The sequence below is a fragment of the Dendrobates tinctorius genome, unplaced genomic scaffold (genome assembly GCF_039654945.1).
Source record: "Dendrobates tinctorius isolate UK_male_01 unplaced genomic scaffold, ASM3965494v1 ptg000011l, whole genome shotgun sequence".
Classification (NCBI taxonomy): Eukaryota; Metazoa; Chordata; class Amphibia; order Anura; family Dendrobatidae; genus Dendrobates; species Dendrobates tinctorius.
This window is the reverse complement of record NW_027361679.1, coordinates 35,105,853-35,119,589: the sequence shown is the minus strand read 5'-3', so window position 1 is coordinate 35,119,589 and position 13,737 is coordinate 35,105,853. Positions and strand designations below refer to the sequence as shown.

The window sequence follows — 13,737 nt, the reverse complement described above, 5'->3', positions numbered from 1 at the left end:
TGAGGAATGGATATAAGGCTGCCGACGCCCTTCTTCCTGGCTGGTGATTTTCCTGCTGGATTCTTGGAGACCAGTCTGATTCCTGCATCTCAAAGCTAAGTTTTTCTGCTCTGCTTTGTACTCTTCAGTGTTTTGTTTTTTTTCTTACCTTGTTTTTTGGGAGTTCTGCCATCCCCGGCCGGGGGTGAGCTGAATTCCATTTTTGTCTCTGATCTGTTTATCTTTTGCTCTGTCTTCAGAATATACCTGAGTGCTGATATAGTCTTTTGAAGCCTAGCGACTTCAGGGCCTGTTTTCCCTATCAGTCGGTTGGCTCATTTTGATAGGGTTTTTGCGGATGGCAGACAGCAGCTTTCCTATCCTGTCCTATGTAGTTAGCTTGGGCCCCATCATTTGCTCAACCTATCTTTCTATCTATGTTAGTGTTTTCATCTTGCTTCACCGTCATTATATGTTGGGGGCTGCCTATTGCTTTGGGGTCTGCTCTGGGGCAGTTTAGTTTTTCCCCTTTCTGTCTTTAGGCTATGTAGCTCTCCGGCTGTGATCGAGGGGTCTAGGGCACTGTAGGAACCCCCCACGGCTACTGCTAGTTGTTGTGGATAGGTTCAGGGGTCTGCAATCCGATAGCTGCCAACCTCTCTGGTTTTTCTGGACTTAGCTGGTATTTTGTTTTTTCCTCCTTCGGTGACTCATCATAACAGAATCACCAGCCATACCGCAGATCCTAGGGTACTCAATAGCAGGAGAGAATTGTAATAAAAAAAGGGAAAAAAAAAAAAAAAGTGTGTCAGAATTTTTTTTTTTTTTTGTGTGCATATTTTTTCCTCTATATCTCTGAGGCCGTAGGGGGAATTTTTCTCTCAATGGAGATGAAGCAATTGTCTGATCGTGTGGAGCAGCTCGCTGCTGAAGTGCTGGGAATTTCCGCCTATCGTGCTCATTCACATGCTGCTGAACCAAAGATTCCTACTCCTGATGTGTTTTTTGGGGATCGGTCTAAATTCTTGAATTTCAAGAATAATTGTAAATTATTTTTTGCCTTGAAGCCTAACTCGTCGGGGAACTCCGCGCAGCAGGTTAAAACTGTCATCTCTTTGCTGCGCGGCGATCCCCAGGATTGGGCGTTTTCTTTGAAACCTGATGATCCTATTCTGAATAATGTGAACGCATTTTTTCAAGCCTTGGGGTTGTTGTATGATGAACCTAATGCTATTGATCAGGCTGAAAAGACCCTGTTGGCATTAAGCCAGGGTCGGGATTCGGCAGAGTTGTACTGTCAAAAATTCCGAAAGTGGGCGGTCCTTACTACCTGGAATGATGGTGCCTTGGCAGCCCTCTTTCGGAAGGGTTTGTCAGAAACTGTAAGAGATACTATGGTGGGATTTCCTGTTCCCTCTGGTCTTGACGATTCTATGTCATTAGCCATTCAGGTGGATCGGCGTTTACGTGAACGCAAAACTACACGAGAGATGTTCCCACCTGTTGAACAAATGTCTGAACCTATGCAATGTGATAGAGTTTTGTCTAGGGTGCAACGTCAGGAGTTCAGAAGGTGTAATAAGCTGTGTTTTTTTTTGTGGAGATGCCTCGCATATTATTTCTGTCTGCCCTAAACGAGAGAAACGTTGTGCACACACGTTTTCTGTGGGTGGTGTTCAACCTAAGTTTCTTCTGGCAATTACTCTGATCTGCTCCCTGTCCACATTTTCCGCCAAGGCTTTTGTGGATTCAGGAGCAGCTCTTAACCTGATGGACTTGGATTTTGCTAAACGTTGTGGATTTCCTATGACACCTCTGTGGACGCCTATCCCTTTGAGGGGTATTGATGCTACTCCTTTGGCGAAGAATAAACCTCAGTTTTGGACCCAGGTGGTAATGCGGGTCGCCCCAGACCATCAAGAAAATTGCAGATTTTTGGTGTTGCATAATTTGCATGATACCATTGTTCTGGGGTTTCCCTGGTTGCAAATCCATAATCCAGTTCTGGATTGGAAATCTTTGTCTGTGGTGAGTTGGGGTTGTCGGTGTGCCCTTAGTGATGCTCCTGTTTTCTCCACCTCTCCCCAGTCGCATGATGTTCCTGACTATTTGGCTGACTTTTATGATGTATTTAGTGAGAATGAGTCTGCGTCTTTGCCTCCTCATTCTAGTTATGACTGTGCAATTGAGCTGAACCCGGGGTGTAAATTCCCCAAGGGTCGGCTTTTCAATTTATCTGTACCCGAGCATGAGGCTATGCAATCCTATATTAAAGGAGGCATTGGAGAAGGGTCATATTAGACCATCCTCTTCACCCTTAGGTGCTGCTTTTTTTTTCGTGGCTAAAAAGGATGGTTCATTAAGGCCTTGTATTGACTATCGTGCCCTCAACAAAATTACTGTTAAATATCAGTATCCGTTACCCCTGATTTCTGATCTATTCTCCAGAGTTAAAGGTGCTTGCTGGTTTACCAAGCTTGACCTCAGGGGGGCGTATAATCTTATTCGCATTAAGCATGGGGATGAATGGAAGACGGCGTTTAATACTCCGGAGGGACATTTTGAGTACCTGGTGATGCCTTTTGGGCTCACTAATGCCCCTTCTGTCTTCCAGTGCTTCATGAACGATATATTCCGAGACTTTGTGGATACATTTTTGATCTATCTGGATGATATTTTGATCTTCTCCAAGAATTGTGACTCTCATGTGGAACATGTTCGGACTGTGTTCCGGATTTTGAGGGAGAATTCCCTGTATGTCAAGGGATCGAAATGCCTTTTTTGGGGTACAGAGGGATTCATTTTTGGGATTTATTTTGTCTCCGTCAACTATTGAAATGGACCCGGCCAAGGTACAGGCCATTTATGATTGGGTTCAGCCCACTTCTTTGAAGGCCCTCCAGAAGTTTTTGGGTTTCGCTAATTTTTATCGGAAATTTATAGCTAATTTTTCTGGTATTGCCAAGCCATTGACGGATTTGACTAGGAAGGGTGCTGATGTGCTGAATTGGTCTCCGGAGGCTGTTTCTTCCTTTCAGGAGCTGAAGCGAAGATTCACTTCTGCTCCGGTTTTGCGGCAACCTGATGTCTCACTCCCGTTTCAGGTGGAGGTGGACGCTTCTGAGATTGGTGCAGGAGCGGTGTTGTCCCAAAAAGATCCTGTGACATCTAAAATTAATCCTTGTGCTTTCTTTTCCCGAAAGTTCTCCCCATCCGAATGTAACTATGATGTGGGGAATCGGGAACTGTTGGCCATGAAATGGGCATTTGAGGAGTGGAGACATTGGTTGGAGGGAGCCAAACACCAAGTCGTGGTCCTTACTGACCACAAGAATTTGATTTACCTGGAGTCGGCCAATCGCTTGAATCCTAGACAGGCTAGGTGGGCCTTGTTTTTCACACGTTTTGATTTTGTGGTCTCTTTTCTTCCGGGCACTAAGAATGTCAAGGCAGACGCCCTCTCTAGGAGTTTCCTTGCTGATTCTCCTGTTGTGACTAAGCCTGCTACCATCTTAGGCGAGGGGGTAGTTCTTTCTGCCATCTCGCCCGATTTGAGACGTGCTCTGGAAGAGTTTCAAGAGGACAAACCTGAGCGTTGTCCCAGTGGAAAGTTGTATGTGCCTGACCAGTGGAGGAAGAGAGTGATGTCTGAAGTTCATTGCTCTGCATTGGCTGGTCATCCAGGTATTTTTGTTACTAGAGATCTGGTGAGTCGGTCTTTTTGGTGGCCCGCCTTGTCTCGTGATGTCAGGAATTTTGTGCAGTCCTGTGGGACTTGCTCCCGGTCTAAACCTTGTTCTCGCTCTAGTGGGTTGTTGATGCCTTTGCCGGTGCCCAGGAGGCCATGGACCCATATTTCAATGGATTTTATCTCTGATATGCCTGTCTCTCAGAGAATGACTGTTATTTGGGTGATTTGTGATAGATTCTCTAAGATGGTCCATCTTGTACCACTCCCTAAGTTGCCATCTTCCTCTGAGTTGGTGCCCTTGTTTTTGCAACAGGTGGTTCGCTTGCACGGGATTCCTGAGAACATTGTATCTGACAGAGGAGTTCAGTTTGTGTCTAGATTTTGGAGGACTTTCTGTTCCAAGCTGGGAATTCAGTTGTCCTTCTCCTCTGCGTTTCACCCTCAAACCAATGGGCAGACGGAGAGAACAAACCAGACTTTGGAGTCGTATTTGAGATGTTTTATTTCTGCCGATCAGGATGATTGGGTTTCATTTTTGCCCTTGGCCGAATTTGCTTTAAATAATAGAGCTAGTTCTGCCACTTTGATGTCACCTTTTTTTTGTAACTTTGGTTTTCACCCTCGATTTTCTTCAGGGCAGGTGGAGCCTTCTGCCTGCCCAGGTGTTGACACTGTGGTGGAGAGAATGCACCAGATCTGGGACCAAGTAGTGGATAAGTTGTCTCTCTCCCAGGAAAAGGCCCAGTGGTTTTCCAACCGGCGTAGGAAAAAATATCGCTAAAAAGGTGGCTTCTCCTAAGTTTAAGCCTAGATTTATTGGACCTTACAAGATTTTGGAGATTATTAATCCGGTCTCTTTTCGGTTGGCTCTTCCTGTCACATTTAAAATTCATAATGTGTTTCATAAGTCCTTGTTGAAGAGGTTTGTTGAACCAGTAGTTCCTGTGGTGGCACCTCCTGACCCTATATTGGTTGAAGGTAACATGGAATATGAGGTAGAGAAGATACTGGATTCCCGTCTGGCTAGACGGAGACTCCAGTATTTGGTTAAGTAGAAGGGTTATGGTCAGGAGGATAATTCCTGGGTCTCTGCCTCTGATATTCATGCCGAAAGATTGGTGCGTGCCTTTCATCGGGCTCACCCGGATCGCCCTGGTGGCATGGATGAGGGTTCGGTGACCCCTCCTCAAGGGGGAGGTACTGTTGTGAGTTCATTTTTCCCTTCACCATTGAGGTCTGATGAACTCCCTCCTCTGGTGAAGGAAGGTAGTGAGACTGATTACCAAACACCTGGGCAGCTAGATGATAACTGGGTGGCTGGAATTGAGGACTGGATATAAGGCTGCCTACGCCCTTCTTCCTGGCTGGTGATTTTCCTGCTGGATCCTTGGAGACCAGTCTGATTCCTGCATCTCAAAGCTAAGTTTTTCTGCTCTGCTTTGTACTCTTCAGTTTTGTTTTTTTCTTACCTTGTTTTTTGGGAGTTCTGCCATCCCCGGCCGGGGGCGAGCAGAATTCCATTTTTGTCTCAGACCTGTTTATCTTTTGCTCTGTTTTCAGAATATACCTGAGTGCTGATATAGTCTTTTGAAGCCTAGCGACTTCAGGGCCTGTTTTTCCTATCAGTCGGTTGGCTCATTTTGATAGGGTTTTTGCAGATGGCAGACAGCAGCTTTCCTATCCTGTCCTATGTAGTTAGCTTGGGCCCCATCATTTGCTCAACCTATCTTTCTATCTGTGTTAGTGTTTTCATCTTGCTTCACCGTCATTATATGTTGGGGGCTGCCAATTGCTTTGGGGTCTGCTCTGGGGCAGTTTAGTTTTTCCCCTTTCTGTCTTTAGGCTATGTAGCTCTCCGGCTGTGATCGAGGGGTCTAGGGCACTGTAGGAACCCCCCACGGCTACTGCTAGTTGTTGTGGATAGGTTCAGTGGTCTGCAATCCGATAGCTGCCAACCTCTCTGGTTTTTCTGGACTTAGCTGGTATTTTGTTTTTTCCTCCTTCGGTGACTCATCATAACATATGTCGCTGGTGAGATCTGCCTGTGTGGCAGCTCACTAGCGACCACTTAGCGATGCACCAGCGTCCTGACCGCGTCATATCGTTGTCGGGATCACTGGTGCATCGCTAAGTGTAACGGTACCCTAACTCAGTGATGTTTAGATTGGGGCACTGTGGAGATTGTATCATCACTTCCAGGACTAGAGTTGAGCGAATATGTTCGGAATCAGTCGCCGAATCTGAATTTGCCATATTCGTGCCAGATTGGTACCCTATTCATGCCGAATTTATGTTTGCTGATCGGTGAAAAACATATTCTCTCATTTCTATTCCATTGACTTTCGGTTGTGTTCGCCGAATATTGCAAAAACAATATTCGCCGCCGATCATAATCGGAACTGAATTTTGAAAAATTTGCTCACCTCTATCCAGGACTCCTTGTTCTGTTACACTGCAGATAGTTCTTAATGACACTGGCTGTATGTGTGGGGTCATGGTCCTGCTGCAGAACAAATTTGGATCCAATGAAACGCCTCTATGATGGTATTGTATAATGAATAAGTCTCTGCTTGTATTTCTCAGCGCTTTCTCCATCTTCCCCAAACTTGCAATAAACCTCCACTGTCCTTCCTGTTGCCAGCAGACACTTCTTTTTGTACCGCTCTCCAGCCCATAGGTGAACAAACTATCTTTAATTGCAGACAAATATTTCACATTTTGACTCATAACTCTAGAGCACCTGGTGCCATTTTCTGCACCCTAATCCCTATGTTTTTATACATAGTTGAGTGACTTGGCCTTGCTCCCAATTCCAAGGTATGGATTTTAGCCACAATCCTTCTGTGGGGAAGGTGACCGGACGACCGGACTTGTCAGAAGGGAAACAGCTGGGAAAAGTGTAGAATGGGTGCAGTACCCCGATATGACCACAAGATGGCAGGGGGAGTGTGAGTACAGGACTTGACAGCAGCTTATGGCTCTACAAACCGTTAGTCATGGGGGGCGGGGTTACAGGGGTTCAGGAAGGTTATAAATAGGACAGGAGGGTTCCAGAAAGTTCCAATCCCGGGAGGAGCTCAGGAGGAGAGGAGTTTGTGAAGGAGAGCGGACAGTGTTGGAGAGCTCAACAAGGGGACTGAGGAGAAAAGGAGTCAGTGGAGTGGCCCCGACACAAAGAACCGCAGAACAGAACAGACGAGGCCCCGGGGGTACCAAATTGATGACGACCTCTGACCGGTGAAGTGCTGGTGGTAGTTAGGCCTAGGGTGGCCCCCAGTGACAGAACCGTGAGAAACATCAAAGCGACAGAAGAAAGGTGTGTGTACCCGGGTCTGAATACGGAGAGCTGTGGAAGTGCTGCGGTGTATTGCTGAGGTCATCAGAAGGACGGCCAATAAACTTTGACCTGTTGTACCCGAAATCTGCCTCCGTCTCGTGTCTGTGACGTCTGTTCGCGGTAAACGGGACCACCTCCCAAGCTGGGCCACCTTACTACACTTCCATGTTGACCACTTCCGCCCAGACTTCTCCAAACAGTAGGGACTAGATGGGTCCCACTGGTTGCTGCCAGTTGGGAGCTGATGGAACTGCGGGACGTACTGATTTTGAAGGGAAGTAGGCCTGATGCATCTTTCATCTGATGTACTAAGTTTTCTTGGCTAAGTACAGCGCCTACAGTTCTCAACGTAGCCCTTTTCTTGATGTCTTCAATGCTGAGAAACACAAGCAGATACTTATACATCAGGGAGGCATCTGATTAACTCCAAATTTATTCTGCAAAAGACATGGACCCTAAACATACAGCCAAAGCTCTACAGGCTATCTTCATCAGAACTAAGAACAAGTATTCCTGGAAGTGACGATACAGCGCTCACAGAGCAAAGGATTTGCACAAACCTTTATCCATTGTAGATCCATGGTTAGTTCCCCAAGATTCTCGGAACAACCTCCCTAGTTCCTTCAAAAACTGTGTGCAAGTGTCTCTAGAAGAACTGATGCCATCTTGCAGGTAAAAGGTGCACCAAATATTGACTTGCTTTCTTTTTTGTTCATTGCCTTTGCATTTTAATTGATAAAAATAAACTAACTCTTCTATTTTTTAAAGCATTCTTACTTTGCAGCATTTTTTCCACTCCTACCTCACAATCGGCCCTTTGGCACAAACAAAGGAATGAAATGCTCCAGCAGTGCGGGTTATCTGGAGAGTAGTGCATTCACCACTGCACTGCCAAACACAGCCGAAAGTTTGTCCAGACTACACTCCTGTGCAGCAGATAAAAAAATCTGCCATCCGAAATGTATTTTTTTTATTAAAAGTAAGTTCCAGGTAAGAATAAATAAGGGTATTGGGCATCATACTCATCTGACTTGTGGAATACATGGATCCACATGTGTATGTGGACCCGGTGCTTTTATTACAAGTTAAAGGGGTTGTCCAGGCTTGGGGTTAAAGTCACTTTATGTGACTTCAGAATCTTCAAAGCGAGCAGTGTGCGCGATTCTCCAGCAATGAAAATGGACCATGCATTCCTTTACCTTCCAGAAGTCGCCCATGGTCATCAGGGTCTTGAAGTTGGTGTTTTCAGTTTTTGACACCGGCGTATCCAGAAAAAGCTGTGTCATAACTTTAGTGTAATAAAACATACTGGAAGTCACCATGCCATACGTCACTGCAAAAACAAGACACAAGACAGATCCATTTACATCAGTTACTTCTTATACTAATTCTTTCAGGTCAACATTATGCGCAACCAATAATCACTGGTAAGCGTAAGGTAAGGTTAAACAAAAAAAATTTGATTTAAAGAGCTCATCCAATCATAACGTTCTAAATTAACAGGCCATAATCATCTGATCACCGACTCTTTAGTTCCACTTTGTGTTGCAGTCAATCAGTGGTTTTCCTCTACTTAGATATCCCAGATAATAGTGAAGGAATCCCTGCCGGCTGTTGGATGACTATTAGCAATGACCCGCTCACAGAGGAGTGCCAGGCTCATGCAGATCATGTCCTACCGGCAGGCTCTTGTCCCATGTCAGACTGTTGGAAGCCTATTTTGTCAGTACGTGGTAAGGAATCATCTTGCATTTGGGTTTGATTGCAGAATACAACGCTCACTTTTACAAACTATGCTTAGCATTTTTGTGACACAAAGCTGGTCATTCCGGCAGGTGACTTCAGGAATATCAGGCAGAACACTGCAGCATGATCTTTCAGTAATGATAGTATAATAATAATAATAATAATAATCTTTATATATATAGCGCCAACATATTCCGCAGCGCTTTACAGTTTAACAGTTTCAAAACACAAGTCATAAGTAACAACGCTAACAATACAATAATTAAAGCAAAATAAGACGAAATAAGACGACCCTGCTCGTGAGAGCGTACAATCTACAATGAGGTGAGGGAGATACAGAGTACAGGTGTGTAGGCACTAGACCAAGATGTATGCACACTTAACTCAATGTAGCATGAAGTATACACTGCATAGACATAATTAGGCAAATTGGGAGACTACAGTCATGGTCCGATTGGTTACTGGATGTCCTCCCCAGACTAATAACCTGCACGTAGGAACACTGATGGTCCTTATGCTAGAACACTTCGTTCCATAATCTATTCCTAGAATTATTAGATATAACCACAACTGCTGTAGACCAGCTCCCTGCATATAAAAATGCACAAGTCTGAGTATCCAGCATGCATAACGCTACATCTAGAGCCCCTCATACACTCTAGATGGCTGTCCATTGTTCGGCCAGCAGCTATCTCTCCTTCTCTCTCACGGTGCACCGCGTCATTTCCAGGTCATACATGACGCACTATGTATTTATATGCTGATGGCCTTCTTTACATTTAATATCATATCTGAGTCTGATTGGTTGGTCATGTGACTGCTACAATGTCTTTACTCTGTTTAGGAGATTCCCTTGCGATATTGAGCATTCCACATGTAGCCTTCTATGACTGTCACCGTTTTTTGTCTGTTAGGCCTGTTTCACACATCAGTTTTTTCTGCCAGTTGTAAACCGCCAAAATGGTGGAAAACGGATCCGCCTGCGTAAGGACATCAACGTGTGCCACCGGACCGTTTTTTTGATGGATCCGGCGAAGGAAGAAATTTAAAGGAACCGCTGTCTGTGAGAGATAGAGGGGGAGAGAGAGAGAGAGAGAGAGAATTTTTTCTCAGCCGCCAGATCGGGATTTAGGGTTAAATTTACTGCAAAGGCGATTCTGCTGGGCATGCGCAGTGTAAAGTACGAATCCGGCCAGCCAGAAAAACGTTGCATTGTCCATCCAGTCTTGTCAGCGGACGCCAAAATCTTGGCGGATCCGCAAAAAAACGGATCCAACGGATGGCCATCCATCAAGATCCGCCAGTAATTCAAGTCTATGGGGAAAAAAACGGATCCGCCAAGAAAAATGGCGGATCCGTTTTTTTTTTTGCAAAACGGCGGCTCTTGACTGATGGAGACAAACGGAAGTGTGAAACAGGCCTTAGTTGTCAGCTTTGGGCATGAAATCTCATCATGATGTCTGGACAAAATGAAGAAGAAAAGAAGAACGACTTCAATCAGAACAGACGTCACCTATAAGGTCCCTGGATGTAAATATGCGATACTGCCTGCATCTCAGCAGTACTGTGGTTTCTGTATTATGAGGAGGATTTAGCCAGTTTCTGCACCAAAAACTCAGTTTAAGTTAGCGTGTGTTCACACAAACTCTCAAAAAACTTCCCAAACACTCAAAACCTGGTTCTGAGGATGAATTAATGTACTAACAGTTGTTCTGGTGATGTATTCATGTAATTAACCCTAAACATTTTTTTCCTGCCCTTGGGATTGGTTCAGTATGGCAATGTGGCCCTTGGACCAGAAAATGTTGTGCATCCCCTGCTTTAAGTAAAAGGACCAACACATCAATAATTTAGAACCATAGCATAAAAACACTGAAAAAAAGGATGTGTAGGCAGCATTTAGGACACGCGAGGACAAGTATGCATCTCAGGAAACAGAAGAAAACTTTGAAAATGTTTCTCTTTTTCTATGTTCTGGGATCGACTCCAATTTGTTATAATTAGTACTGTCCCAAAAAAACAGATGGATCGAGCCTTCCCCTGCCACATCCACTCAGATATGGCGCTATATACAATTCAGATATTTGTGGACTCGCTTGAATGACTAGTAAAACACTAACCAGCTCAGTGGGAGAGCACAGCCCTACAGAGAGCGGAAGAAGCTGCGCTCTGCAGGAGTCCAGTTTGCTCAGGGACAAGGTCACTGCCAGACATTCTTCTGCCAGGTATGCAGGAGAGGGCAAGCTACAGACAAAGCAGATGGGCCACTCTCATTTAACTCTTTGACGCTGCATTATAAGTGCACCATGATAATACTCTGAATTAAAACTTGCTTTTCTTACACCCTATGTAAAAAGAGGATATTTTGGACATGGGGCACAGGCTCTTGCCGCTAGGAGGAGAAGTTAGTAATGCAAATAAAAAATAATCCTCTCTTCTTGCTCATGTCTTTGGTAGACACAGAAGACTTGGTGACATCCTAAAGCTGTCCCTGTGGATTGGAACAAGACACAGGTCTTCTAAACCATTGTTGTCTGACGGCATTTGATTGGGAAATCCATCCTAGGATGCACACAACCAAAATGTGGATAAAGGACCAGGTGGCAGCCTTACACATCTGTAGACCAGAGGACTGATGGCCAATAGGCCCCCACAGGTCTTTTGGAATCAGCCTTGATTCAGAAGAGTAGTGCTCTGCCTTATGCACAACACCACTCAAATGGCCATGCTGAAAGTAGCCTGGGATGATAAGACTGAGTAAAGCCCCCGTCTCACATAGCGAGATTGCTAGCGAGATCGCTGTTGCGTCACTGATTTTGTGATGCAACAGCGATCTCGCGTGCGTTCTCGCTATGTGTGACACATAGCGGCGATCGGGCCCCTGCTGCGATGTCGCTGATCGTGCTCGAATGTCCTGGGTCATTTTTTGATCGCTGGTGTTCCGCTGGCGAGCATGCATCGCTGTGTTTGACAGGGACAACGACGAACGACCTCAATACTACAGGTCTGAGAGACAGGGTCTCAATGACCGTCGTATCGTTCCGTATCGTTGCTGCGTCACTGTTGAGATCTGACTGTTTGACATTTCACCAGCGAACTCGTAGCGACGCACCAGCGATCCCTATCAGGTCGCATCGTTGTCGGGATCGCTGGTGCGTCGCCAAGTGTGACGGTACCCTAATGAAGATTGTTTGGCACCGAAGAGTCTACAGGGCTACAAACTTATATGGTGTTGTTCAGGATATGTGAGAGGGGGAAAGAAATGACCACCTGTAGCTTGAAGGAGGAAAAAGTACACATAGGTTGATTACAAAGATGACTACTGCATGGGTCAAAGAACAGGACAAGGTCGCAAGTGGTTGGCGACAATAAGGGGAGCAGGATAGATAACCCCTTGGAGATAAATCTACACGTAATTTCAGGGAAGCGGGGGGCCGAACCCAATTCTGCTGTGGAAAAAAAAGTTCTCACACTAGCAGCAGGAGGCCTTCTAGGTCCTGTACAAAACAGGAAACAGTGAAGGACTTCTGGATTTCAACATGATTCTGATGACTCGTTCGGAGAAATCATAAGATCTTAGGAATGTGCATGTGTTGGCGGTGAGGCTCTGATGTGGGCACACAGTATCATATTTTTTTGTCTTGTCCTGGGATCACGGGTTTCTGGGAGGACGTGAGACAGTTGATTTCCAAGGTTCTCTATGTGGAGGTGGAACTGGAGCCAACTATAAACCTGTTAAATATTACTCCCAAGGGAATGGGGAAAAATTTAGCCAAATGCTACTACACATTCTCACAGCAGTTAGGTGCTTGATATCTCTTAACTGGAAGCAAGTCTCCCCTCCCTCATCCCAACACCTATTATAGAGAATTAATGACATCAGGAGAATGGAAAATATGACAGCTCTTTTGAATCACTCTGACTCTATTTGGGCTCCATGGGATTACTTCTGGGCTCAGAGTAATCAATAGATCTTCTTCTAAAATATATGGTTCATTCTCTTCTTGGTGTCATGATCCAGGCCGGGTTTTGTATCCTGTCTCTCTTTCCCGGTCTGATCATGTCAAGGGTTAACTTTTCTCTGCCTCGTTCTGGCATCAGGTCGGCTACTTCTCTCCACTGCATCCTGGAGGCAGTGTCACTTATAGTTTCTGCTTAAGGCGTGTGTAGCTGACTCTACGTACCGATTTCGTCCTGCTGCTTTTGCTGACTGTACCCATGTCTGTTTATTCCCCTCTTCCCATCCCGACTCTGTGTTCCCCTTCTCGTGTTTTGACTCCCTGGTATTTGACTTGGTTTGGATCCTGACCTGCTGTTTGTCTCTTGTTCTTGGCATATCTGCTCTTGACCGATATTGACACATTTGGCTTGTTTCTGATTGTGCTTGTTTATTCTTTTGGTACTGCGCTACAGACTAATATCGACCTGGCTTGTTTTACCATTCTGCTGCCACCTGGTGGTAGCCTCGCTGATGCGCTGCAGGTCTGCTCCTGCTGTGTGCAGTCCTCCCTCCATTCTATTGCCATGTAGTGGAGCTGCATCTACCTGCATAGCAGCAGCGTGACACTTGGATTACTTATTCCCCTTTTTTCCCCCTCCTAGATGTGTATGTCTTGTCTTTTGTCTGTTATAAGAGGCTGTATTCATGACTATTATTTGGGGAATGTTAGGATTTGTGATATCTAATTTTGTTTGGTATATATAATTTCCACGAGCTTAGCTTATGGATTACATTTGAACATTCCCCTTCTCATGTACAGCACCATGGAATTAACCCCTTAACGACCGCCGATACGCCTTTTAACGGCGGTAATTAAGGGTACTTAAACCACAGCGCCGTTAATTCACGGCGCTGTGATTTAAGTGAATAGCGCCCCCCAGTGTCGGATTTTCTCCGGGGTCTCGGCTGCCAGGGGTAGCCGAGACCCCAGAGAACATGAATCAGTCGGTTTTTACCGACCCCCGCTTTTGCGATCGCCGTTAT

The 13,737-nt window shown here is 45.4% G+C and overlaps 1 protein-coding gene across 2 annotated transcripts in view; it reads right to left on the bottom strand.

The window, feature by feature from the left end:
• PKD2 (polycystin 2, transient receptor potential cation channel) overlaps positions 1-13,737 on the bottom strand; it is a 112,268-nt gene that overhangs the window by 53,346 nt on the left and 45,185 nt on the right. For both annotated transcript variants that reach the window (XM_073590812.1, XM_073590822.1), the window contains exon 3: positions 8,207-8,340. In XM_073590812.1, coding sequence (XP_073446913.1) covers positions 8,207-8,340 — 134 coding nt within the window. The remainder of the gene's footprint in view (positions 1-8,206; positions 8,341-13,737) is intronic.